The 27418-nt window shown below is 39.6% G+C and overlaps 5 protein-coding genes across 11 annotated transcripts; 1 reads left to right on the top strand and 4 right to left on the bottom strand.

Annotated features, from left to right (window-relative positions):
• Positions 1-177: 177 nt before the first annotated feature.
• On the bottom strand, positions 178-3376 carry LOC139987750 (probable cytochrome P450 12a5, mitochondrial). Its single transcript, XM_072004360.1, is given in 11 exon segments — positions 178-690; positions 759-959; positions 1025-1103; positions 1182-1351; positions 1421-1604; positions 1672-1922; positions 1999-2140; positions 2219-2341; positions 2421-2532; positions 2850-3178; positions 3180-3376. Coding segments are annotated over 11 exon segments (1836 nt in total). The 5' UTR covers positions 3314-3376; the 3' UTR covers positions 178-579.
• A 99-nt stretch (positions 3377-3475) lies between these two features.
• Positions 3476-6021, bottom strand: LOC139987749 (H2.0-like homeobox protein). Its single transcript, XM_072004359.1, has 4 exons — positions 5367-6021; positions 4991-5203; positions 3834-4024; positions 3476-3759 (listed from the first exon to the last, which is right to left on the bottom strand). The coding sequence occupies exons 1-4, from the start codon at positions 5467-5469 to the stop codon at positions 3568-3570; spliced, it is 699 nt and encodes a 232-aa protein (XP_071860460.1). The 5' UTR covers positions 5470-6021; the 3' UTR covers positions 3476-3567.
• Positions 6022-6086: 65 nt separating this feature from the next.
• On the bottom strand, positions 6087-7999 carry LOC139987751 (uncharacterized). Its single transcript, XM_072004361.1, has 3 exons — positions 7400-7999; positions 7027-7313; positions 6087-6934 (listed from the first exon to the last, which is right to left on the bottom strand). Exons 1-3 carry the CDS (start codon positions 7554-7556, stop codon positions 6791-6793), a joined length of 588 nt encoding a protein of 195 aa, XP_071860462.1. The 5' UTR covers positions 7557-7999; the 3' UTR covers positions 6087-6790.
• On the top strand, positions 7998-8830 carry LOC139987384 (uncharacterized; the record flags this gene model as incomplete). The annotated part of the gene is made up of 3 exons (XM_072003559.1): positions 7998-8264; positions 8323-8442; positions 8520-8830. Coding segments are annotated over 3 exons (648 nt in total), but the record flags the coding sequence as incomplete, so codon positions are not given.
• A 453-nt stretch (positions 8831-9283) lies between these two features.
• Cep164 (centrosomal protein 164) lies at positions 9284-24449 on the bottom strand. 7 transcript variants are annotated; one of them, XR_011799923.1, is made up of 12 exons: positions 23668-24448; positions 21035-21298; positions 16841-17608; positions 15737-16770; positions 15245-15664; positions 14288-14613; positions 13227-13660; positions 12593-12765; positions 12284-12515; positions 11831-12025; positions 11029-11763; positions 9284-10961 (listed from the first exon to the last, which is right to left on the bottom strand). XR_011799923.1 is itself a non-coding variant. In XM_072004353.1 (12 exons), the coding sequence occupies exons 1-12, from the start codon at positions 23744-23746 to the stop codon at positions 10955-10957; spliced, it is 4158 nt and encodes a 1385-aa protein (XP_071860454.1). In that variant the 5' UTR covers positions 23747-24447; the 3' UTR covers positions 9284-10954. The 7 variants fall into 7 exon arrangements, 5 of the variants coding, with proteins under 5 accessions (XP_071860454.1, XP_071860455.1, XP_071860456.1 ...); XM_072004353.1 differs by having other exon boundaries at positions 11538-11763; positions 23668-24447; XM_072004354.1 differs by lacking the exon at positions 14288-14613 and having other exon boundaries at positions 9284-11763; positions 13227-13680; positions 23668-24449.
• Positions 24450-27418: the final 2969 nt, after the last annotated feature.

Genomic DNA, 27418 nt, shown 5'->3' with positions numbered 1-27418 from the left:
ATATTTCATTCTCAGAGGACTACGATCAAAAGGATAAACTTAGGATGCTGGCAAAATTATAGAAACGATTTTATAGGATAATTCGTAAGGAGTACCTGTACATCTGAAATAGGCACGTAACGTTGTCTATAATGTTCATGGCGTCCCATGGATGGAGATAATGGCAAACGTCCGTAAAGATGTACGGATTTCAAAGTGCCTGTCTTTCAAATTCTATGTCAAGGTAAAATTGATCTTGTAATTTAGAAATATTGTTAAAAGATTTCTTTTCATGTACATTTCACAGGTTCTGTACGCCTTTAAGTTTTTAACTTTTTCTCAACATTAAATGTCGGATTACGCGTCTAAACAGTCTCGAATAGATAATAAATTAAACTAAAATCCTTTCTAACAATATTTTATTTTTTCTATTGACGTAATGAATGTCCAATAAAAATGTACGATAAATCACAACTACTGTTATTTAGTCTAAATTATGCCTCGCTGTATTCGAAGTGTTGATTTAATAACAAGAAATATAATATATTCCTATCTATGCGGTTCTTTGCAGTAACTAGTGCTTGATTATTATCGTATAGACTAATATCTATTTACGAAACGGAAACGAAGTGGCTTATTGGGTACATTCACCATCATAAAATTGCTTTTGATGTCAGCATAATCATATTCAACTCTGAATTGTCGTACAAGCTGAAATATGAATAACGCGATCAATTAATAATGATTACAATAATATAATTAAACCTAACAGTAAATACCTTTGCTGTCAGTAGCATCATTTGTATTTCAGCCATACTTTTCCCTAAACATGATCTCACACCATGTCCAAAAGGTAAATAGCTGAAGTCTGTATCTTCTTTTGCACAATTAGACAACCATCTCTCTGGCCGGAATTTTAACGGATCCTCGAAGTTCTCCTCGCGTTGCGAAGTAATTTGATTTGCCATTATGACGAACGTCTATAAGAATTTATTTCTTAACGAAGCAATAATCTTATTTAATTACATTTCGCTATTACACCTACCCCTTTAGGTATCGTATATCCATGAAGATGTATGGTTTTTGGTAACAGTCTAGTGATGTAGGGGATAGCAGGGTGTAGTCTTTGAATCAAATAAATCATTATCGTGATAATATAATAGTGATATCTACTCGATATGTACTCTTAAGAAAATTACTACCTTAAAGTTTCTTGAAGGCAAGCTTTCAGATATGGCATATTTCTCAATGTTCTTTCCGTGATAGGAGCATCGTTATTTGGCAAAACAGAAGTAATTTCATCGTAGAGTCTTCTCTGAGTCCGTGGATTCTTCGCCAAATTATATAATACGAACGCCTCGGAGTTTGCCGTCTAGAAATCGAATAAACGTTAAATTTCACTATACATAATTGTCACTGTTGTTATGCTGTCAATCATTACCGCTTGAACACCTAAAATGATCATATCCATCAGCAACGTACAAATGTCGTCTGGATGAATACCTTCGTTCACGAGAAGCTTTTCCAAAACAGGTGAACTATCCTCAGCCATTAAACTTTTCTCTGCATGGGATTTGCGAATTCGAAGTTTACTTTGAGCTTGGCGGACATATTTTCCTATGACACTGAAGAAGACGTTCACGAAATTATCTGGAAATAATTCCATGTGTGAAATTTTGGTCATCGACTTACTTATCGAGCACGTCACAAGCTTCGAAGAGCTTCTTAGCGAATGGAGTCAAGAAAAATCGCCACACTTGAAAGCCAGTTTCACAGCGGCTCATGTACTTGTGAGCTGTTAACAAGGCGTTAATAATTCTTGATGTTTCGGACGTCGGATTGTAGCCAGGTGACTCCAAAAAGCCGAGGCGCTTGTTGAATGTTACGTCGTAAAAACACTCCATGGCCCAACGAATCATGTCTTCGTGGAAACTAGCAGGCACCTATTCGCGACATTAATTTATCGTGCTGTATCGTAAAGTTTACATTACCAAATTATATAAACTGTAATGTATATACTTCATTTTGTCTGTTACGTATTTTGTATATCCTAGTAACAACTTCATCGCAAATCGTATCGATCTTCCCAAAAAAGCTTGGAGCAATTTGACCGAATATTTGCTCCACCTTTTCTCTCACTTCTAACCATTCCGTACCTTGCCTGAATAATTTTTTGATCGATAGATTAAAATTTTACGTGTATACAAATTATCTATGATGGGTGCAGGTATTTACTTACATAGAAAACGGTCCTGCAAGACGATATTTACGATAGTTCAGTCGATAATGTTGTAAAATATCGATTCCGCTTCTTATAGGCGTATCGCCTTCCTGCTTAAGAACCTCTGCTATGTGTTCTGGTCTACATTAATGAACAAGGGTAATGAGCGAAAGCGTAATAAGGCAGAGCTATCGAAAATTATTACCTTGGAAAAGGTTACCTGTGAATCATGACAATGTCTCCTGAAAGAGGTCCATTAATCCTTACGATACAACCGTATTCGTTGAATAAATATTTTAAGGGTGTTACATTGCGATTCCACGTCAGTCGTCCTGAAAACGACTCATTTGAAATTTAACAATCACGTATCTTCGCAGAGACAGGATTGAAACTAAGCTATTTTAAACTTTTACGGGATTTACGTGATATCGTTTGAATTTGTTTATTCTCTGTAACTATTCTCTCATCGAGATACCAAAGGGAACGCGCGATTGGAAATTCGAAGAGCAAATCGAATTTTCCTTTTAAAAGTTTTCTGTCCACTATTTCTTAAGATCACATTTGAAGTATACTCTAACGATAATTGTACAGATAGAAACAATACTGGTCTCTTCGAATTTCAACCTATTGGTACTTCAACAGATCGTACCCTGGGTGAATCTGTTGATTAGCAGACTGGAAAGCACTTGCGTACCGAGGAGCGGCACGTATTTCCAATATTTCTCCCAGATCTTCAAAATCGCCGGTCCAGGGATCTCTTCGAATGGCAATGGCGTCTTATCACCGATAATCTGCGGCTCGATCTTCGATGTGGTCACCTCGAACGTAGTAGTTGAAACTTCTGCGGCCGTTTGATCCAGCAGGGGAATCGCATCTGCGCGTAAAGACTCGTTGACGACAGAAGCTGCTTGTGACTGAGTCATGGATGCAGCTAAAATGCAGAAAAATATTGATAACCTAACGAGGACAGTATCTTGAAAAATACTTACAGAGAAGATCGGAAGTGTCGATATTGAGACATTTCTGACTCTCGCTGGCTCCCAGAGGTTTCGACATCTTCATCACCGAATATTGTCGAGAAATCGACATTAAACGTGGTAATAATCGCTGCATTTTAAACCGCAGTTTGTTAGACCCCGATTAATATTTTCTTTTAAGAAAGAAATAACAGCTTAGTTGTCCTGGTAACCGGCAAAAAAAATGTTAATATCGTTTTTAGAAATGGCGTCAGAACAGGATGAAGTACGTGTCGAATCCAAACAAACGGAATAAAGCTGTTTACGTATAAACTTTATTTAACATAAAAATTTATCATTACAGATTACAAACTAGACGATATGAAACATCGTAAATGTACATTGTAAAATTCACACATCAACTTCGATCTCCACATCCTCTTCGTCTTCCGAAACAGTCTTTTCAGTAGTTGCACTTTTTGTATCATCCTTCGCTAATTTTCTAGACGATTCCTTCTGGGAATCGGAGTTCGACAAAGCTGTGTTTTCGCTCTCTTTCGTATGCCGCCATTTCATTCGTCGATTTTGAAACCAGACTTTTACCTGAGAAGAACAGATCATCGTTCGAATTCGACTTTTCCAATTGCTTTACGTTCGCAGCTAATTTAATGTTATACTTGTGCGTCTGTCAAGCCTAAAGTAGCAGCAAGTTGCCGCCTGTCCGGTTTCGTGATGTACTTTTGCAGAGAAAATCTTCTTTCCAAACCTTTTCGTTGCAAAGAACTGAACACAGCCCTCGACCACGATCTTTTTCTTCTGGTATTGGTCTCTGATTGATTGGTCGGCGTCGAGGCAGACGATATCGGTACTGTAAAAGTTCGTAAAAAGCTAAAGATTTAAATCGCTCTCGAAATATTTCTAGATCCTACACAAACACGGTAAGGGGAAGTGCTTGGTTGGATAAAACAGAGGCCCGAGGATTCGTCGCTGTGGACGCTAGTGCAAGATTACAAATTAGAGGGAAACGTGACATGATGTAAACATTGTAAACGGTAGTCTTAGCTGGATGGGTGTCTGTTTCAACAGATCCTATCCCGAACAAGAGGCCTCCAAGATTGGGTACTTCTGGCTGATTTACAGCCCTACAGAAGTATACAACATGTGTACGAGTTTAAACAGTGTGGTTCTCTCTCCGGTTGGTACGGTCCTCAGCATGAATTGGATGGCTAACAGTTAGTAAGGTCATACTTATTTCGGGAACTTTGTGCTATCGTTTGAAAGTGCAACTTCTATTGATAAATTCTTACTTATTCTATTGTTAGTCGTCGATTATAAGCGGTTGAATCATTTGGAAACATCCGTTTCTGCTTAGTTTTCGGTGATCTTTTATTATATCAATATTTTTATCACATGTAAACGATATACGAACGAAAAGCAAAGGGGAGTCCAGGTTTTCGACTTTTTAGCTAACCAAGAAGGAGTACGACGAAACCGCTGTTTACATCGACTATAAACGAATGGTGGCACTTAAGATGTCGTTTAAACACGAACAGGAAACACGGGAATACACTGACGCGTAAATATTTTGCTCTACTTGCTGTCGAGTATTCGGAGACAAGACAGTAGTCCATATGGTCACATTTGTTAATGACGCAACTTTCGTTTCATGAGCCAGGGTTTTTAGACGATTTCCGATAAAGGCATCGAAACGATCACGAATGACGTTAAATCGATTAATTCGCGCAATATAGTTGTATTAATTTAATTAGAAATACGTCTATATATAAAACAAAGAATATATTACGAGCAATGATTAGATTTTTCAATTTCTCACCTCTGGGAACAGGTCGAAGTGGAGCCGGTCGATAAATACTGGTATAATTTTCGACTACTCCGTTTCCATGGTTGGTACTTGCGTAGTTTCCGGAAATCGCAGTTTGAACGTAAGAAAATGGAGGGCAAATTCGTAGGGCTTCGCACCTGACGCAACCTCCAGGACAAGGACACCGCACCGTGGAAAATTGTACCGGAAGCGGCCTTAGTACATCTTTCGAAACATATATATTTATTCAGAAGTTGACCATGCAGGTCAAACAGGCAGTACGATGTCCATTTCATAACGATTACTTTTTTTGAAAATCGAGTCAACTAATGGAAATAAAGAAAATAATTTGAAGAACACGATAGATAGCCGTTTTTCCTTCTATTACCTGTTTTCTTCGACGAAATTTCATCCGACAATATACGTTCTACTCCGAACTTCAATTGCTTCGAACAATTCATATCCACAACGCGGGTTTTCACTTCGTTCATCTTTGTCTTTTCCCTTTAACTCACTTGCACAAGATTCCGATTATCCTAATATTTCCGACGCACACTTTTAACGACTACGACATTTTCCAACAATGCTCCACTTAAAATCGTAATCCAAATAAATCACGCACGAGTACACTCCACCGAACTACGAAATTTATGTCATGATTAAAAGTGGACACGGCGTTTTTGACAATGATCCGATTCTTCGCCGATTACAAACAGAAGATGATCGAATTATCAGTCACTGGTGTCAACGAAAATAGTTACAGGCTAAACAATGACTTCCACGGAAGTGCATCAGAATGAACGCGTGAACGAGTTCCTGCCATGTTCAGAACGGAATTTGGTTTAAAAAAAAAATGATCCGAGCTCGCTGCAATTTCGTACGTGGGATTGGTCCACATGGTCGGCGTAGGCGTGGCTCTCAGAAGATTGGTCCCTGAAGGACGATGAGTCTGATGTCAGACTCGATGGAGCATTGCTCGGAAGAATTCCCGATTCGATGCGTTTCACCAAATAAATATTATAAAATACGCTTAACGCATAAAACGGGATAAATTACCGGGAAATTTAAAAATAAATTTAAAGAAAAAAAAATATAATTAAGAAAACACTTTGATATTGCAACTAGATATAATTCCATTTTATTCAGATATAATTTATTATACAGATTACAATTCTTTAAGGTCATCTTTTTATAGAAATTATAGTTTTTACATATACTACTGTAAATCGTTACCTACCGCTATCATTTAATAAATCGAGGAATCACGAGAACGAAAATTTTGAACGTAATCGGTAATCTTTTTAGAAATGAAGTTCCAAAAAACAGAAATAGACGCTATTCGGGTTATACATGTTTGAGGAATAATAGCATAGAGACGTATGGCTGATGATATCTCTGGAAGCCATATGGTTATCTTTGCATGCAGACTTTCGGAGTATACAGTCACTTAGGTGTTTATTTGAAGAGCCATGTTTGAAGCAGCCTCTACCCACATGCTAAGAATATTCTTCGGGATATGTACACACCGTGATCCTCTATTCGATTTTATTAGGTTTTAGGATTTTCAAGAGTCCGGCGAATCATGATAAGCGAACCCCTAATTGAGTCCGTCAATCACGATCAGAAATTTTTACCACGAATCTCTTATATTCTCGTGTCAATCGATCAGATCGATCCTCGAATACGAAACTTACGTTTTCAACTATCCGAGATTTTACTATCCGTGATTTTCTAGCAAAAGTCTAGCGATATCCATCGATAGTGGCGAACGTAAGTCTTGTATTTCTACTTTTAGATCCATTCAAAGCATCATCAGTTAATATTGTACATTGTATAAGATTTTGACAACAGGATCATTCCCTGGTACAGCTTCTCGATTTCGGAATCGTTCTCTGACGCATCGTGCATAAGGGAGCTTCTTTTTGGACGATTATAGTTTTGCAAACCCTGCAGGTTCTGAAATCCGAATGTCATTTTTGTATATAGAATATGTCAGCTTTGATTCTCAATTTTGTAACTCAATCGCCTAAAACAAGAGATTAACTCACTGAGAGCACTATAACGTTTCCATTGCCCGTGTTTCCTAGTGCGTTTTGACGAATTGCTGTTATTATAAGAGTAAGCAGATAGCCACCGAAAGCAAGAAACGAAAGCGCTGTGATTGACAATTGGAATATCTTTGAAATTTTCGTATCTTTCCCTTTTTCTTCGTGATAATCTTCGTACCGTCTCATTGGCTTTTTATTCATTCTTTTTAAAGGTTGTGCAACGGGCAATGATGACGAAAATGTTCTACTCGATATCTCTTCGGCTTGTACATCTTCCTCGACAATATCTACGCTCGTAAATTTATTTAATTGATTTCATTTTTCAATTACCTTCTTAAGTTGAATTTGTTTCTAAGGTTTCGAAAAAGTTTACCTTCTTCATCCGCGAGTGAGGACTTTATTTGAATTAATTCACTCATTGGTAGTTCGCTCAAACAATAAACTTCCTGCGTATAAAACGATGTCCGATTTGCCAATGTAACTTTCAAGCAGAGACATATCAATAGAAACGGTATCACGTCGATATTCATGTTAAACTGTATTTTACGATTTAAACTGAGTTGCGAGTCTCGCGAACGATTAAACGATGCTTCGCCGGCAACGATGTTTCATCGACAAGGTTCGTTTCGTACTAGTTCGAAAAAGTAATGAGGTTCTCCGAATCTGGAGATCTCGTCTCTCGTGCTTGGTTGACAAAGCGAAAAGAGTTTCAGTCGTGGTCATCGCGCGACCAACTAGGAACAGGAACGTTACGATTCAACAAGGTGGAAACAAGTAATTAACATCCGTTAGAACCAGGTCGAATGTAACTCTTAGTGTAGGAAAAGCTTCAGTCGCGATACAATGCAGAAGTTTTTGTGTACCTCTTTCTGCATTTCCACTATAGCGTTTTGTGCCTCCGGTTTACCTCAAGAGGATGATGGTTAGTGGTAAAACTTAAGCTTCACGATAAATCAACAGCCCGTTAATTGATTCGACTCGTAGGTGTTCTCGACAAGATAAAGACAGGCTTGGAATATGCGACCAATTATCTGGAGACTGCAAAGGATATCGCTGATCTGGTTGCAAAAAGTTTAGGCGGTAAGCAGAAGGAAAAACAAGGAGAGGATCATAAAACAAGGGAGAAAGGAAGTTTCGGTCCTTCTAACGTTATGTCCGCGTTCTTCCGTCTTTTTGGACTGGATTCGCAGAAAGTTACAGCCATTGCTGTGAACAGCGTTATATTTCTTGCGCAAATGGTACGTGTCTATTGCTCGATGTTTTACTATCAAATAATGGCGAGTCTCCGATCTGCAGATAAGTTCGTTGTTTAACTTGAAAGCTCCGAAAGAAAATGCCGGCAGGAGTTTGGAAGACGAGACTGATGCTTCATCTTGGAATCCAGCTAAACTTATCACGGAGAGCAAGAGCGAGAGAGTGAGTCACGCTGAATACAAGAATGAAACAGAAATTGTAAGTTACGAGATAACAGATGCGAATAATTTTCTTTTTAGATACAAAACTTAATCGAGCAAGCTCATGATGAGAATCTACCGGTTCGACTGATGGAAAAACTGGATGGTGCTGATTCCGCGTGTATCAGATTGCTGGTATGCAAAATTTCACCGGTGATAAGGGCGACGCAGAATTTCCTAAAAAACAAAGCCCAATGTAAATCACATCGAATGACTTCGTGGTTGCCCAAAAGAGACGAGTTCGAGGAAAACAGCGATGAATGCGAAAACACGCATACCGATTGCAATTTATTTTCCTAGCGGTAGTTATTGAATCGACCTGTAGTTTACTTAACTTTATTTGCTGCGAACTTGGTCGGAGAAAAAATGACGGTGGACCTGCAGGAATTTTTCAGAAACGCTGTAAAACTGAACACTTCGAATATCGTATAACATTCACGTATTAATTTGAAAGGAAAATAATCGAGACCTCTTTACGTGTAATAGCTGCGTGTAATGGAATTTGCTAGGGATGAAGGTGTTGGTTTGCATAGCATATATATTTGCGTCCATACAAATATATACTATAATACAGAATATACAAGGTATTCCAAAATTAATTTACTGAACATTGCACATAGTAATATCTCTGGCGTACCGATGAACGAAAAGAAGAAAGCAGCGAAGTCAGAACTTATCTTCTTTTCTTCAAATATGCGCCATTTATTTTGAAATAAACACCGGTTAATTAAGTTTGGCAATACCCTTTATATTTCGAGCCATCTTCGGAATGGCTGCGGCCGCATTCGATTATCCAAATAAAATTATATTGCTTGAAGTCGTTTAATCTTTACAAACAACATTTGTCTCTTGTATATTACATAAGAAAATGCTTGTGATCATGAAGTATGGAATCGAAGCGTTTTCATGAAAAAATTATCCCGACCGCGTTACGAGGACGCTTATCGTCCGCTTACCGATTTTTAGCGACGATTAACGAAATATTCATCGATAATATCTGTATAAAACGCATTGTGCGAAAGACATAATATTCAGTTATGTAACAAAACTACGCAATCGAGTTATAAAATGAACTACTCGCAAATTATTGCACTGTAGACGAAGCACCTTTTGACCGATTAAATAAACGTAGAACCATCGGACGTAATATATTAACGATTTATCAACTTCCGAAGCAATAAACGATGATGATACATATTTTTCACCGAGGGAAGATACTTGTATGATTTATAAGGACGGTGCTAATGAATGATCTCTACTCTTTGAAATCTTCGTGTCAGACGAAAGTGTCAAACATCTTAAAGTGACCCTACAATTCCAAATATCGACTCAATGTCCTATTGGCATTAACTTTAATCGATACAAAATCAACTATATAGTTTGTTCGATCGCTGTTCTTACGATACACGAACATCGATTAATATCAGGGCCGATTGCTAAGTAAAAGAATATCGAATGAAATATCAATGATAAGATTATAACAAGAAAGAAGGAACCATTCGAGCAATAACTACTTTGAAACAAGGTTCCTTGCGAAATTACCGGAAAGTTTTCTACGGTATAGTTACGTGTCAGACATTTCAGTGTATGCTGTCACGTTCCACAATGTAGAAACTTTAGTCGTTCTACACTATACATCTAATGAGATCAAAATTATTGCGATCCATATGCTGTCGAAGGTTAAATGTCGATCGAACGTTTCTAAAATTAATAAATCGATACGATAGCGTTAATTAGTGGCTTCTGATGATCGATCGATCCAGAAACCTTACGGTATATTCCGTACTTACGCGTGAGTCAGTTTAGAAAGTCGATAATTATGAAACTTTGGCGTTTGATAGACATCATGGTAAACGCAGCAGAGAACTTCGTACGCGCTCCAAGTTCGAAGCTCGAAGAAGTTGTCGATAAACTAACTCGAGTCGTCTACGAATCCCTGTCTACTATGGTATGCGACTTACAACATACACGATAATTAAGTAACTCGATACAAAAGCTAAGTCTTTCCGTTGACAATTTTGATTCAGATATCACATACGATCTGATAAAAGAAAACCCGAATCGACACTTCTCGTACGACGAAGATCACGCATCGGTGTGATCGCATATCCGTCTCAAACGCGATGAACCTGAAATCATTCGAAATATCCGATACATGTATATTATAGTAAACGTATATGATATAGGAGGTACGCATATTATACATTCTCGTTACATTTACGGAAAAATCGATCTCGAAAATATATAAAGGTTCAACAGACTGTTCGGGGGAAAAAGGAACCAGCGGGTCGTATCGAGCGATACGGCCATCGAGAAATTCTTATTTACAACAGAACTCCGTCGCGCCTGTACTGATCTTTGGGCTTCGCGCAAATTCACGCATTTGGCTCGTTCCCTCAACGACTCACGAGCTTTGCACGCTGAACGGCGCGATGATTCGCTTCCCTTTATGAAAGTCTTCCGTTTTTACATGGTCATCCACTGTAACGTTAAAGTTACTATTAAACGAACAGTGTCGGTTAAAATTTTTGGGTAAAATAATAATTACATCGTCCTATAGGCTGCTGTTCCGGATAAAATTTTAAGGAACGCCGATGCGACCGAGCGTATTGAAAATGTAACGCGATCACGTGCATGACAATAGTCTCGTCTCGAAGCTCGTATCCATTTCGTTTGATGTTAGAGGCTCGAGACAATGACCCTGCGTGCATTCGGTGAACGTCCGCGCTTCATTGCAGTCTTTGTGGTAGATTCAGCGATGAAACGAACTGAACTCGATAGGAACAAGCAAAAAGGAGGTTCTCGAATCAGCATAATAGGCTTGACCAAGATAGGTACACGATCCAAAACGTGTTAACGACGAATATCGATCGAAACTCTCGCTTCCAAACGATTTCTAACGATTAACGAAAACACGTTTTCTTGAATTGGTTTAGAAACACGTGTAAGTACATAGAATCTACATCAACGAAACGGGTACTCGAATCCCCTAGCGTATGTCGTTTGGAACCAAACTTTTCGATGGACTGTGGGCTGTTTTTTAGAGTGTCGTTCGACCTGGGCTGATCTGTGCTCTCGACGCAAGTTTGTCGCAGCCAATCCCGTAGATTCCACGTTCTCTCCATCAGGTTCGAAGAGTTCTTCTCAACGGTACAAACGCTGGTAGTGAAACCGCTATTAGGACCATATTGGGCGATGATGTTTTGCGTGTTGGATGTCGGTGGTTGCGTTACAGTTAACTGAGACAAGATGTTTGACTGAATATTCGGCGTACCGAATGTTCCTGAAAGAATTTCGGAACTTGAAGAGAAAGTCTTCGTGAAATTATCCAAACGAATATTTATACTCACCTTGTATATTGTTCGATTCGGCTGTAAGGTGGTGGAAACGTAGCCATCGCAAATAAGAATACATCAAAGTCGGCGGCGGTGGTATATTAGTATCCTGGCGTTTATTCAGCACGCCCCAGATCTCACGTATTTCCGAGTTTAGGTTTTCCAGGCTTGCGATGATTTCCGTCGACTCCTGGTAGTGATCCGGTTTGTCTGAGTACGAAGGATCAAGACCACAAGATCGAAAACAAATTCTTGAGTGGAAAGAAATAAACGAAAACAGCGCTTCGATCGACTCGAGGAAAATCATTTAAATCATTTGTGAAAATAACGAATAAAGTGACAAAGAAAAGGAAAGCAATGCAACGATAACTGATAGCGTAATAGAGAGAGAGAGAGAGAGAGAGAGAGAGAGAGAGAGAAATAGAAAGAGAGAGAGAGAGAGAGAGAGGGTCTGTTACAGAAACTTACCTATAAACGTATCCGTTGCCAAGTCGGTTGAACTGATACCACTGCTCACGCTAGACATATCGCTCAACGTCAGTTCTTCGTTCTTCGTCGAAGTCGCGTCATTTTCGTTGGTTTTAGCATTAACCACTCTCTCCAGAGATTGCTCCAAGTGCCTTAATTGGATCACTTTCTCACCCAGAAGGCTCTTAGTTCGATGCAAGTTCACTTCCATGTCCGAGAGTTCGCGTTCCTCCTAAAATCCATCGTGCGGATTTAACGCGCAGCTTTTAAGAAAATACAGATTGAGACGCAGGTGTATAAAAATAATACCTGAACTAATTGCTCGAGGGTTGCTCGGACGCTACGTTGCTTCCAAGCCCTCTGCCGTCCCTGGAATACGTTCTCCTGGTGTCGAAGCGCCTCCCGTGCCCTCTTCACTGAATCCCTTTCGACGTGAATTCGGTGCCGAAAGAACTCCAGCTCCGAAGAGGCATTCGCCGGCGCTAAAAAATCGAGCAAAATCCTTTTCGATGTCATCCGACTAGCTCGCACACGCGCGATGCTGGTGAAAGCAGCGTGCAAAGAAAGATGTAACGAAAAAGAGAAGGAAACCAACGAGGACAGACTCGACTCGTGGCGATAAAAGGAAAATAAAAAATCTGGTGACGCACTTACGAGCAGGTGATAGAGTACAAGCCGCTAGTTAAAGTAGAGTGTATAGTTGCCTGGGAAAAAAAACAAATAATAACCGATTCTCAAATCTCACAAATAAACATGGGAGTATTGGGAGTAATCGAGAGAAACAAACGATTAATAAAAAGAAATTCTCATCTATATTTCGCGCGCGTCAGAAATGGAAGCGATTAAGCGGTGAATTTTTAATTGTCCGTTTCTGAAACATTCAGATTGCTAAAAAATGAATATTGTACTAATAAATAGGTGGAAATGTTCTGAAGAGAGTTACCTTTATCTTGGAAAGGATATCGCAATGTATAGGCCGTTTCGTTGCTTGGCAGTTGATCACCGAGATCCTCGAGCTTTTCCAATTGTTTCCTAATGTTCTCGACCGGGTTCTCGAGGTTATTATTATTGTTATTATTGTTGTTTCCGGTGGTAGCGGTGGGTTTCGCGGTGCTGGTTACTTTCTTGCTGATGTTCTTCTTCGTGGTGGTCGTGTTGGCGTTCGTCTCGCTGGCGATGCTCGTGTCGTCAGGTTGGAATCTCACGTTCTTCGCGTTCGACGTAGCTGTGCTCTTCTGAAACCCCGAGTTCGCCTTCTGAACGTTCGGTTCGTTCGGATCGTGTAATTCTTCCGACTGCTCGTTCATGGTCGTCTGAGTCTCGTGCGCTTTAGTGTTCGTCGTCGCCGAGCTCGAGTGCGTGTTTCGTAGTGGAGTACTGCGAGCACGATTTAAGGCCTATAGCCAGACATTAGGACGAATCGTATGAACGTGAGGGAGTACCTTCACAGTTTCTATCTCGCTACGTGAATAATTGAACGAACACCGATGGGTTTCGTTATTTACAAAGAGCGTCGAATTTCATCATCGAGATACAGAAGATGCTGATTCATAAATATACAACATACAGAAGATATACAACAAATGTGCTTGGTCAAGGTATAGTAAGTGGTATTAACTATGAAGGTACTGGAACTGGTGACAAGGACAATGGATGTGCAAGAACTTAATACTAATATAGTGAACACTTGATCCAAATATATGAGTAAATATCGTAACACGTAGATAAAAACTGTGCTTCCGACTGATTTGTTAAAGTCATGGCACGTACAAGTAGTTCAGAGCGCGATCCAACGTGTCAACCCTTCGCGATTCAATTCGTTTTTCTGATTTCACGCGCCCTCCTCTTGTATAACGCCGCCACAATGGCGCGACATCCTAAAATATTGCAATGAAATACCGAATATTGCACCAAGTATGTATCTAATTATGTATGCATTACGGGAAAAACACACGGTTGATCGGAAGAAAAACTAGCGAAGCGACAAATCTAAACTCCACTCACTTTTGTTCCGATGACTCGGTTCTGTCGGTTCTCGTTCTCGTTGACGTTGACCTTTCGGTTTCCGAAGCCGTGGTGTATCCCTCCTTCCTTTTGCTCCTCCTCTCGATAGCCAAACGAACCTCCTTCTTTAATTTCATATATTTCTCCTTCAACGCCATATATTTGTCTTGCAGTAGTCGCTTTTCGCAACGCATTTTCTCGAATTCGATGCTCTCTTGGTGAATAGCTCTTCCTGTCTGTTTCCTCGCTTCTTTTTCTACTTCGCGTGAAAAATCGGCACGAATCTCCTCCAAATGTTGCTTATACATCTTGCGAGTGCGATCCTCCTGAAACCGCAACAGCGAATTTTTCCAGTCTCGTGTAATCGCAAATTTGTAATGTAACCTTTCTTTCAGCTCTTCGTCTTCCATCGTGTCAAGAATGAATTGAAGTAGTTCTTTTTTTTTTTTTTTTTTAACATACATGTATTTCAGGTAATCAGCATGTCGTGTGTGTCTAGGTTAAAGTATAAATGTAAGAGTGCAATTTTGTAATAGTATGCTCTGTAGCTTTATTGCTCTTCGAGTATAATTTTTCAAGATACAACAAGAATTTAGAAGAATCTGTCTTAAAGCTATCTTATAAGGCGTATTCGAAGCTGGACGGTGTTATACAATCGTGGGTAAAACTGGGAAATCGAATGACATATTTATTTATACCAAAGTAGCTGGTAAGTGGGTCGCTTTAATGCGTTCGCAGAAAAAATTGCGCCTAATGGGTTAACTAATCATTGCATAACATTCATAGTTCGCATCATATACACAATCTAATATCCTTAAGAAACAATGGACATTGGACTAATAACACATTCAACAAGGAAAATAAAAATCTTCGGAAACAAGGAGAGAATGTTGCATATCACGCAACAACAAAGAGTAAAATTTTTTATTAGAATAACAGACATCGTCAGGTACTCACGTTGATTCTAAAATCGCGTACAATTTCAACCAGACGTTGCTCGTGCTCCTCCGTGATTTTCGAAATATTCTCCCTCTGCTGCTCCCGTACTTGAGAGCGTAATTCGTCAAAGTTCTTGTCCAATTCCTTCTTCATAGCTTTAATTCTCGCGGAGTGCTGTTTCGTCAGTTTGATCTCGCTAAGTTTCGCGAGTTTCTCCTCGTCTAGATCACGTTCGTGTTCGTTCTCCAACTTTCCTATTTCTTGGTTCCGTAGTTCCAGCAGTTCACCTTTTCTCTCGTCGAGTTCCGTCTTCAGATTCGCCAAAATTTCCTGTCTCTCCTTTTCGTAGCAGACTTCCAATTCGGCCTTCACCTTCCTCAAGTTCTCCAGTTTAGCCTCGTCCATTTCTGCGATTAATTTCTGAATCTCCCGTTCCTCCTTAAAAGGTTATAAAAGATAACAAGATGAGATCTAAAATAATAACAGAAGCAGTTTAATATTACAAAATACCTTTTCAACCATTTTCCGCCTCGATTCCTCTAGCTTGTCGTTCATGTTTTTCTCTAGCTGCTTCTTCTGCTCCAGGAAATTCTCCTCCAACTCTTTCTTCGTTTGCTCTAATTTATCTTTGTACTGTTTTTGCAAGGCTTCGATGTCCTTTTCATGTTCTTGACTCAACCTTATTTTCGTTTCCTCCAGATTCTTGTCCTGCTCCTGTTTTCCGCCAGCATCACGATAAAACTTAGGAAAGTCTGAGGTATCATCGTCATCGGTCTGTTCGTTTCGCGAAAAATCTACTTTTGATTTGTTCCTCCGGCGCGCGTCGATGTCACTGTAATCGGTTTCGCTTTTCGAGTTCCTACCCTGTTCCTGTTTCCCAGCAACCTCGTTGCGTTGCTTCTCTACGAGATCGAGTTCGCGATAGACTCTAGGAACGTCCGAGGTATCATCGTCGTCGGTCTGTTCGTTTCGTAAGAAATCTACCTTCGATCTGTTCTTTCGGCGCGTTTCGGAGTCGCTGTAATCGGTGGTCTCGCTTTTCGAGACCAGATCGATGTTTTTGATTTTGTTAAATTTATTGGTGTACGTGTAATCCAAGCTGCTCTCCCTCGACAAACTTTCTCCGGATAAACTATCTCTTGTCATCTGCATACGGTGCTCCTTGTCAGAAACGTTCTGCGGAACAAATCTTTTACGATGCTCGTTCTCGGAAACGTTCCGAACGACGAACCTCTTGCCCACGACTTTCCCATTTTTCTTCGATCCTTCGATTTTCTCCAACGACGAACTCTTCCTGATACCCTCATCGATTTTGTCTTCGGACTCCTCTTTGGTTTCTTCGTTGAATCTTTGACAAATTGTCTTTTGCGACGAAGGAATCCAATCGGTATCTCGGTTAGAAAACATCGCGAGCATCTGAACTTCCTGCTCCTCAGGTTCGGACTCCGAATCGTCTTCGGACCTGGAATAGGTGAACCTGATGTCCAATTCCTTTTCTATGTCGAAGCGTACGCTTTTCCGCTCTTCGTCCACTGGTCTGTCGTCTATTAAGAACCGGTTAAAATTTAATAATCTGTACCAAAACGATAATAATACTATATATAAGTTTCTTACCATCCTCGGATTGTTTTTCTCTGAGAATCGATTTCAACTTGTCTCCACCGACGTTGCTGCTCTCGTCCGGGATCAGCATGGTCCTGAAATCATCAAGTTTAGCGCCTTCGTGACTAGGTGTAGTGTCTCTGCTTCTGTTGCTCTTCAGAAACATAGTCCCTCCGCCACTTAGAGTGAGTTCCTTTTGTTGACCAAACTGACTCGGGTGTTTCTCCTTATCAAACTTTTCAGACTTCTCTGACCTGGCTAGCGTGGTGATGCTGAGTTTATCGATATCTATAATATTCTCTTCGGAACTGAATCTGCTGGACAACTGTTCCCAGTCTTTCTCGTGCCTCGGACTAAGAGATTCCGATCTCTTTAGCACTTCCTTTAAATCTATCTCCTGCTTTGGCGTAGTAACCGCGGACGTATTGGTGGTTGCGGTTGATGCGATTGTTTCTAGAAGCTTGGGGCACTCGTAGAACCTCGGATCTTGAAATTTGAGGTTGGTGTAATCCCTGGCGGCTCTGTTAGTTGCCAGAGGATTATCTATTTTCGAGTCTTCTCGTTTATACAGCTGTTTGTCTTGACCCATAGCGTCCTTCTTCCTTGCACCATCAATTTTATCCAATTTTTTCAGAGGTGTCAATTTCGTAGGGATTCTGGTAGGTGGGGGAATGGTTTTGATAGATTGTTTTACAGATTCCTTCGACGGAGAGGATTCCTTGGGCAGAGTTGCTTCCTCGTGAGACTCGAAATCCTTCGCTGTTGTTTTCGAGTCCTCTTCTATCGATCAGAAAACACACTTTATATAGCATCCTAACGCTGTTTCGCTATGTTGTTGGGAGGGAAAAAGCTCAAAAGAGGCAAGAATCGATAGTCGTTCCACAGATCAGAGAAAACGCGCGTAAACTTTTCCACGCTTACGATGACCCTCTCGAGTGAAAAGAGGCGACAGTGTCAACGTTCTCTCGCGAGCGAGTCAACGTCTGTTTTCTCTTTTTCTCTCACTCTCTTTTTCTTACACTCGAAAAGGGTAGAGAGGCACGAGCGATGAAATGGATAAGAAAATATGTTTAAAAGCTCAAAAGTGCGCGAAAGCGACTATTATGTAACAACGAAAAATACAGTTGTCGCGTTTAAAACGGCCTGCATATTTTTCAAGCGCGATTTTTTTTTTTTTTTTTTGCAACGATTTCGTGCCTCCTTTTTTTCATCACAAAAGAAAATAAATCTTTTCCAAGCAAAGGATACAGAATGTCGGATTTGTTACATCGATTCATGAGACTTTTGTAGAGGCAAAACATGTCACATCGCCTTTGACCGACACTTGCAAAACAGATGTATATGGAAATGAATATCGTATCAGTCGTAACGAGGCAAAGTAAATAAGAAATAGATCCATGCATATACATTATAGCATCGATGATAGCAGCGATGACCTGTGTAACAGGTGATACGATCGAGAGCTAAGTACATACTTAGGTACATATAGAGCCTGCTTTACAATCTCGAATTACATTTTCTAGAACAATGACATTTGTCTCATTAGGGTATGTACCCTCTATCTACATAAACATTAAAATTCTTCCATCGCACAATCGTAATTTTGACTTTTGTGTGTCACTAAGTACGATTTTTGTAGATTATTGATAAAATTGATTTTCAAAGAATTTTGTTGTAGAATCATATTTGAAAATAATCCATCGCGAATCTTGTTTCCTGTTGAATTCATTGTGGCGTAGGGAGCATGTTACTTCGTGAACAACCATCGAGAATACACGATGGGGGAAAATTTTAAAAACTTCACCCTTTAGACTAGCATGCCTTTAATCTTCCACTGTTTCCGGTGTAAAAAAAGAAGAATATCAAAGGGAAGGGACTACCAACAAATATTGACTTTTCGCGCCCGTGCAGCTCTCTCCAGGCCACAAAAGCCACAGCGAGTTGAACTTGAGACAATGCTTTCCATTTCTGACTAAGGATGGGCGATACATTGTAATTGAATGATAATCTTTCGAGCAAAGGGACACGTTGCACGGTATTGCATCAAATGTTTATCGCGTGCGCCGTGAAACAGTGGTTCGAAGCTCATATCGAATCATCGTTGTTTCATCGTCAAAGAGAAATTTCGTAAAATTCGAGTTCGTCCTAACGAAACTAAATTGGAACGAACGCTAATTGGCTTGCATCCCTTTGAGCCGTGACTGTGTCAGCAGCTGTGGAGCAACAGCCGGTAAGAAGTGTCCGCAATACCAACCGAACAATTCGCGTTCGATGGACAGGGACGCGATAATTGGACGGATCGACGTTCAAGCAACTATTACGTACTTGCACGAGCAAGTGTGCCAACGCGCGAGTGCCTTGATGAATATGTCGTACACCGAGGACCGGCACGTAAGAGTTTCAAGGGTCCTTTATGCAGCTAGCAGCGCGTCCACGCGCACAGCAGCTCCATCCAGTTGGAGAAATCGCGCGACAAATTCAGTCGTGTATAACTTTATTGTACCCGAACCGATTACAATAAACAGCTTTTAACCTCGGTTCACTGACTGTGTCTCGTTTTATACGAAAACAATCGTTACATTTTAGTCACAACGCGAGAGATAGCCTCTTGGCGATGAACTTTGACGAAGAAGGAATGTTAGAATTCATTTACACTGTACAAATGATAATCTTGTTTCTTATATAAAAGCAACGGAAGAGTCGGGTAAGATAAGATTAATGTTACCGCAATCAATACACGTGTTCGTCAATAATTAATAAACGAAGCGAGTCAATCTCTCGATTCTATCGCATGACACGCACGCGAATCGAAAGGTTACATAAAACTTGAATGCCATACTGACTTACATACATACTTAGCAGTAAACTACTCGGCGTTACGTAAAAAACTCGAGTCAATAAGTAGAGACTATTTCGTTGTCGGAGATCTGCGGTCATTGAAAAAGAAAACAAAGTGGTCTGTAATTGTACGAACTCGATGCTTCAAGGTCGAACGCAAGAAAATATCTTCGCTTTACGTAATTGATATGAATCGCCTGAGTGTCGCGTATCCGAATACGATCGACGATCAAGCTTCAAGTCGAGATTAAGAAATCGAGATGCGTGATTGCAGATGAATATTAAAAGATAAAGCCAAAGCTGAACAGCCTAAAAATACAAGTTTACTAGTTGAAGAAAAGCCAGCTTGGGTTTCGATTGACAAACGAGTCCTTGCCGTTTGGATATAGGAGTTTGGCAATGCGAGTTGACAACACGATGTAGAGTACTATAGTGGGAGACGCGTAGAACGATAATTGCCGAGATTTTGGCAATCGAATCGTAGAAAACACATGTCTTTGAAACATATGCCGTCTAGTAATTGTATCAGAGACAACTGTTACTTTTCCAATGATTTAAAGATTTAACGACACAAAAACCACGGGCATACGTGCAATTTCGATGATTAAGAATAAGGAAACAACGATTATACGATATTCGAGCAAGTACGATTATCTTATCTTGTTTACTGGTATTCGCACCGATAAGTTGTTCGAATACGAAAGATATCGAACTGATGAATGCAAATTCTATTATCGAAATATTGTGTTATCCATTGAAAGTCAAACTTGAAATCTCTCGATAAACCACAGAGTCGTCGATTTCGATACTCAGAAACGAATGTTGAACAAAATAATAAGAGAACGATCAGTAACCTTCGTCCCTTCGGGTGCCAGGTTTAACCCTTTGCACGGCAACTTCTTACTGCATTGTCTGGCATAAGATGCAAAGAAAAATGATCATGCCATTAAGATTCAATGATACGTATATTATACTTTATTTATATACCATCATCTACATACATGTACAAAACGCGAAGATACGTGGTTCGATAAATAATCTACCCTCGTTTGGAGTAGCAGTGGTCGGAGAATAAAAAAATATTACATCGTGTATCATTTGTAATCAGTCTTCTCATCAATTATATACGTTCTATAAATCGATATGTATCGATCGCAGAATAGGACAAATACAAACGTGCGATTCGACTATATCATTCACGATCTACCTTCTATCGACTATGTGTGTACCAATAAAAAGGTGGATGATGCATCGGTTAATCAGTCTTTGACTCTGTTAAACGCTAAGTGCAGCCAAGTGATAACAGTCCAAGTGCAAAGGGTTAATCCTATATTTTCCATTCAGCCGTAATGACGAGGCAATCCGTACCAACGCTGATTTGCCTGGTGTTATCAGGTTTAGCGTTGCCAGCCCTAGCCTGCTCGACCATCTCCTTGTAGACTGCGTCCAGAGGATGTTGCCAGGTGGTGATTCCGGTGGAAGCCTGATAGTAGTACCAAGCGCCGCTGGTTTCATGGAAGCATGGTAACCATCCCTTCGGGAGGGCCGCCATCAGGCCCTCCCGAGCCAAATTCAGGAGGTGTGGTTCTGTTTCCGGATCGATTCCCAAGCGCCTCGCATATTCGAGCACCTCTGAAAAAGCATACGTGCACCATTAGCTGATTACAAACAGGGCGGTGGACCGTTAGCTTCTTTCGGTATGCATGGGCATTAATTTGCCTGGAAACGCGTGTGCCGAGCAAAACATCAAACAAGGTCAAGGATTTGCGAGGGAATAAAGACGAGCGAAAAATAAAGAAATTCTTCGCTCGTTGTTTCCATGAGAGAACGTCGTTACATTTTTCCGAGTATCGTTAACGCAACAAAACTCCATGACAATAAAGCTTTTTATACCTTGACAGAAGATAGAATTTAGAAACTATCGGATACTGTAAATATTCTCGTCGATAAGTAACGAAGAAAGTATTAATAAGCTTAGTTAAAACAAGTAATTTCAAGGTTCTCTGGGTCACCGTATGTAAAGCGTAACGACGTTCATCGATTGTAAGCCAGGTGGAAGTACACGTGGTAATATGGAACTATTCCACTAGAAAAAGGGATCCCAAAAATGTTTACGCATCGTACGTACGTTCTATTAACATTTACCTACGATATTAAAATTAATACCTTCCGATGTAGCTACATATAAAATAAAAGTTTATTATCAGGGCAATAATTGGCATATCAAAGTGCAAACAAATTAGCGATAGCGCTAAAAATTCGTCTAACCGAGTTCTCGCTGTCTCAGTAAATTTTGACATTGAGTCAGACACTCGTGTTTACAGGTGAAACACTTCAAATGAAATGCGTACAACATGGCCCGATATAGACACGAAAACACGTTTATGAAAGAATAAATCCATTATTCTTAGCATTAATTCTACCACTCTATTAAACAGCTCGTTAGTTACGTCGTAGACAGATACGGTTATTTGCTTCTCGTTAAAAATAATTTATGTTTATAAAAAGCAAGGGCTCGCATCAGTAAACATCGATTTCGATTATTGGTTTCCATCTACGATAGGAAGAGTTACCTATTCCTATTAATTTCTCCATCTTTATTAGCATCGAGCATCCGCTCGTGATTCTTTCACACGAAAATGTATTCTAGTAATTGTGAAATCACGATCAGAAGCCGTATGCATCGGCGGAAGTACCGATAACGTCTAATATTAAATACGCAATTAATGGCAAAGTCGCCGAATAAAGAAAAAACGTATCTTCAATTATACAACCTGAGTGCTTTGCATCTTCTTGGGAAACTCAAATCGACAGACAGCTTTACAAAAAGGGCCGATTAAAAATTCCATCATGGAAGTCTTTGACAGGTGGCTCCGGGTACAGGGGAAACCGCCACATCTGTCTTTCTTGCGGTGGCTAAAATTTCGTAGCCATAACAGTAACAACACACGAGAATTTCACGGAACTTTAGTAGATAATCGGAAGAAATAAGGTCGCAGAATGAATTCTACTTATAAGTTTCGCCCATTTGGCGGATTTTGCCCTGCGTAAACTAACCAGTAGCACAGATAGCAAGAGGGGAGGTCCTCGAGGCTTATGACAAAACTTTCGCCGCACTGCGGATTCTATTGATTTTCCTCGCCATGCTAGGGTACGAGCTCAGTGTTCCCGTCCTACCACAGGGTGTAAATAAACAAGGAAACTCACCGCCGAAACTATTCGACCTTCTCTCACTTTATGCATGATCTTTTACATTTTAATCTCGTTGTGATGATTTTTTACCTCCTTTATTCACTTATTATTTCTTAAATGGATTTGACTTTTTTTTTTTTTTTTAGGTATAATCCACTTTTAAATAACCATTGCTTTTCTTTCTTTTTGCTGTTTCTACGATCGAAAAATGAACGCGAAGAAATCGTAAATTTGGTATCTAAGTGCGCATTTTGAAATTTATGTTTGCAGAATGGACAGGTACTCGTAAAAATCAAACGAAGCGTATCGGAAAGACATCGCATCTTGATATTTTGATGAAAAACAAAGCTGTTGTCGGTTGGTTTAAATTGCGAACAATTATAAGATAATTTTTCAACGTTTCTTGTTCTACAACGTATCGTTTAATAGGAATAGTCAAATATTTAATGTAGGTTATTCAATCTTTGGTTAAGCTAATTAACTATTTCATGGCCTGATTCGCTGATAGTCCCGGGAAACTCGGGATATCATAAAGGATGAAGTAAATATTCTATCGAGTCAATGATTACCGAATCACCGTCGTTTCCAAGGATTAACGAGAAAGAAAGAGCGAAAGAGAGAAAGAGAGAGAGAAAGAGCGAGGGAGGGAGGGAGAGAGAGTGAAAGGGAGTCAGAAGTGTGAATAACAGCCGATGGCGAGCGAAGAAAACCACCCCGTGCTACATCGATCGACAGCGTAAAGGAGGAAGAACGGAAAAGCAAAAAAACTAGCATACGGTCATCGAGTAAATTCGCGGATTTACACGTACCTTCGTCTGACGGATGCGAGGTGCCGTCGAAGATCTCCTTGCACACGATTGTGGCTGCGCTTTCCTGAGAAATACTCATGCTAGCACGAACAGCCGTGTCCCAAGTGCAGGAGATTCACATAACACGTCAAACGCGGACGTGCTTGGACCGCGGACAATACACCGAGTAGTCGCGTGGACCGATGAACGTCATTTTCCGTAACGACGACGCGTGCACGCCAGGCTTTCGCTCCGTTGACGAGGCCTGTCCGACGACAGTCAACGTTCAATTCGACTTGAACGTAGGCGGTGGAAGGAGGAGCGAACACGAAGCGTACAGCGCCCCCGGTAGTCTGACCTCGAACTAGGCCAATGATAAGGAAACGAGTTACAGCCGGCGGCAACTGTCTTATCGATTAACCGAAACCCAGCGGCGATATTGTTCTTGTTGGCACCACCGCGCGGGAAACACCTCGAGCCAGCTGTCCAACTTGCACTCTGACTTTTTTTCCTTCTCGCTTCTTTTTCTCATTCTAGGTTGATTCGCGTCATGGAGAATTGGAGTGGAACGCGTCACTTTTGTGCAACCTAGAGAATGGACCGTCGTGATGGAAATGACCTCGCCGTTGCGGACGCCACTTCGACCGTACTTACTTAACTTCGTGCTTCAACTTCTTGAAGAAAATGAATCTGAATGAAGCTTGCTCTTATAATACCTTGATGGACTGTTCTAAATAAGTTTACGGATGCGAGTTTAAATCTCTCGCGTGTTTCGCGATGCTATATCTTCGGAACTGGATGAATTTGATGAATTCGTAAGTAGAAGAATACCTGAACGTCTTTCTCTTACTAAAGAACCATGGTCATTCTCCTCCATTTTGAAATATGTTAATGTGGTGACACACATACTGCGCAATATTTCAATATTTGATGAATAGAATACGGATATAAACACGTATGTACTTATTTATGAGGGAATGAATAACACATTACGATCCTGACATCTTAAACGCAGTCGATTGTTCTTGGAAATGATACATGTATTTTTAGAAAATAAATGTCCCTTGATATTTATTCCTTCAGTCCCTTTTATAAAGCATTTTTAATCTTTGTACTGGTATATGACGAGAGTTTAGTTTAAAAATGATATTATGAGCGTAATAATAAAAGATATAGCTCGGCAAACATAAATAGAGTCTGCTTTTTAAAAAACATATTTGTAAACAACTATTTTTAGATATCTATTTTCCATATATCTATATTAATTTTAAAATATACGATCTTTTATATTTTATCGATCATCGTGTAAAGTCCAAAAACTAGTGAGAACGATCGTAGCGCCAATGTAACAGGCGTCGAATCTCATGGTGAATTTCTAGAAGATAACAGTTTTCTTCTTTGCCGATAATTTCTAGTGTCTCTGGTTATCAAAGGATGAAGAAGTTTCCCCTAGATTATGCGTACATTTTTAAACAAAAAAAAAAAAAAGGTCCAATTAGATTGTCAAAACATAGTCAGGTTGATTATTTTTTGTATATCGTATCGATATCTTGGTTGCATAACTTGTATAAGTTGCAAAATATTAAGCAAGAAAATCACTACATTTGGCTGTCCTCGGTAGAGATGGCGCCAATATATGCTTAACTTCCTCAAAAATTAATTTCTGCAATAAACTACTAACGGGTTTCTGACAAATTAATTTATTGCTAAATGAACAATTTCTGTAAATGACGTCGAACCTCAATCACTTTCGTCGAATGAGTATTTAATTTTTATACATTTTGAACCATTAACTATTTCGATTTACATATTCATTATGCTGTACTATACTTCAATTTTGTTATATGAAGTGCTTAAATATTTTTTACTATTCCAAATTATTCTAAAAGTATTAAAATTTTAGAAAAATGAATGTACTTTAACTTAAAACTTTACAATGCAGATTGCAGCTTGTCATCGAGTATTACCTATTAGTTATTTCGGATTTGAATCTTTAAACTAATTCCATAAGTAGAAAGTGTAATACACTTAGATTTGAAACACTATATTGAAATACTATTATTTTAAATCAAACAGTACATCAACGTTCTGCAATTCAACATTGAGACTTCGAAAAGAATAAAATATGCGGAAATTAGCAATTCTAAATATCAGTAATAAATTCGTCGTGACTGAAAACAGATAGTTTTGCCATTGAAAGCGCAAGCTTTGCATTTCGTTGATTAATCTAATAAATCGAGAATATGCAATTACAACCAAAATCAACTCGTAATACAGCGTAAAATTCTTTCACCTAGTGAAATAGAATCAACATATATAAATTACGATCACTAAAGTTACTTTTTCGAAAGCGAGCAACAACTTCACTTTTTAGAAATGGAAATATTTCTTTTACAAGAAACAATATTGTATTTAGCTTCCAATCAAACTTGAGTATGTCAAACAATATTTGTTACAGCGCAATCAAAGATGCTACGATTACGAGTCAATCGTACTTTACACGTAGCGAAATAAGAAACAACGAAATAAAATAAGGTGGTGTAGGAAGTGAAACGGTGAATTTGTTGAGACGCGGATCATTTTGGACAAAATCGACGTTCCTTGACTCGAAGAAATGTTTCAAAGATGCATTTGTTCGGTGGAAGACTGGTATTTTCAATATCTTCTCCCATTTCACCGTGGTACCAGTTACGCGAGAAACTTGTCGCGTTTCCAGCAACAGCGAAAATAATGATCGGCCATCGATTGGGACATTTAAATTTCACGCTCTATAGAAAACAACGAGGACCGCCGAATCATGATGTTAACGTTAACGACACCAGGTTTCGGGCGCCGTTTCGTCAAACGCGAAAATTAAATGATAATGATATCCTACAACGACGCTGAGCGAAATACTTGCGGCCTCGAGTCGAGAACATTTATTTTTTCCTCTCTCTTTGGCCATTCTCGTCATTCTTTTTCTTTCTCTCTTCGCCTTAGTCTTCGCATCTCTTTCCCCTTTTTTCCATACTTTCGTCTCTGTTCGTCCTTCGTTCCTTTCCCCGCACAGTGCATTTTTTGTTCTGTAAAAATCCTCGTTAACTCGAATCACGACTCTCGCGTATTATACGTGTAGAGTCGGTACCGACTCTCCTCCACTTTTCCCGGGCTAAATAAATCGTTAGAGATGGCTTGGTAACCGAGCACGGGCTAATGGCGTTCTTTTTATTATTCTTCTCAGTGTTCCTGGTGAATCGTAGGCTTAATCAACGTTCGAAGACGTAGAAACCATCGACGGATGGCATCATCGAATGTTTAATTAACAGGTTTCCGTGATAGACCGGGCACAAACGTGGCACTTGTCTTCGCCGGATTTTACCGGGGAACAAACAAAATGGCTGAAATATATACCTCAATGGGGAAATATTCGTTTGGTTGGCGATGAAAGCCATATTCCTTTCTCGATAATTTAGTATCAATAGAAAAATGAAATGCGGGAATTAAAAAATTCAAAATGATATTACAAAATTGATCGACGAAATTGAATAATATGTCATTGTTGAAATATTATGTCACGATTAAATGACATTATAGTACAGAGAAACCGTAATAAGTTAAGTTGCTTTTTAAACAACATTTCTTTTTCAGGGTTTTTGTCGAGAGGAACCAAATACCGTAACAAAAAGATCATTTCGGTTTCTCTAAATCGCGGCTCGACGTAAAAAAAAGTATACAATAGAACGAGCAAACCGATGGAGGTATAGAAAATCCGTTACGTAGCCATCATGGGAAA

The sequence above is a fragment of the Bombus fervidus genome, chromosome 5 (genome assembly GCF_041682495.2).
Source record: "Bombus fervidus isolate BK054 chromosome 5, iyBomFerv1, whole genome shotgun sequence".
NCBI lineage: Eukaryota > Metazoa > Arthropoda > Insecta > Hymenoptera > Apidae > Bombus > Bombus fervidus.
The sequence above is the reverse complement of the archived record's forward strand: the minus strand, read 5'-3'. Positions and strand labels throughout refer to the sequence as shown.

Excerpts from the sequence above, each read along its gene's own strand:
- LOC139987749 (XM_072004359.1), bottom strand. The coding sequence starts at position 5,469 with ATGAACGAAGTGAAAACCCGCGTTGTGGATATGAATTGTTCGAAGCAA. Across the intron at positions 5,204-5,366 it reads AATTTCGTCGAAGAAAACAG|ATGTACTAAGGCCGCTTCCG; the intron begins GTAATAGAAGGA and ends ATGTTTCGAAAG. Across the intron at positions 3,760-3,833 it reads TAGGCTTGACAGACGCACAA|GTAAAAGTCTGGTTTCAAAA; the intron begins GTATAACATTAA and ends TGTTCTTCTCAG.
- LOC139987751 (XM_072004361.1), bottom strand. The coding sequence starts at position 7,556 with ATGAATATCGACGTGATACCGTTTCTATTGATATGTCTCTGCTTGAAA. Across the intron at positions 7,314-7,399 it reads CTCACTCGCGGATGAAGAAG|ATATTGTCGAGGAAGATGTA; the intron begins GTAAACTTTTTC and ends TTACGAGCGTAG. Across the intron at positions 6,935-7,026 it reads GAAACGTTATAGTGCTCTCA|AACCTGCAGGGTTTGCAAAA; the intron begins GTGAGTTAATCT and ends TTCGGATTTCAG.
- Cep164 (XM_072004353.1), bottom strand. The coding sequence starts at position 23,746 with ATGAGTATTTCTCAGGAAAGCGCAGCCACAATCGTGTGCAAGGAGATC. Across the intron at positions 16,771-16,840 it reads AGAAAAACAATCCGAGGATG|ACGACAGACCAGTGGACGAA; the intron begins GTAAGAAACTTA and ends GGTTCTTAATAG. Across the intron at positions 12,516-12,592 it reads CCCTCGAGCAATTAGTTCAG|GAGGAACGCGAACTCTCGGA; the intron begins GTATTATTTTTA and ends GATGGATTTTAG.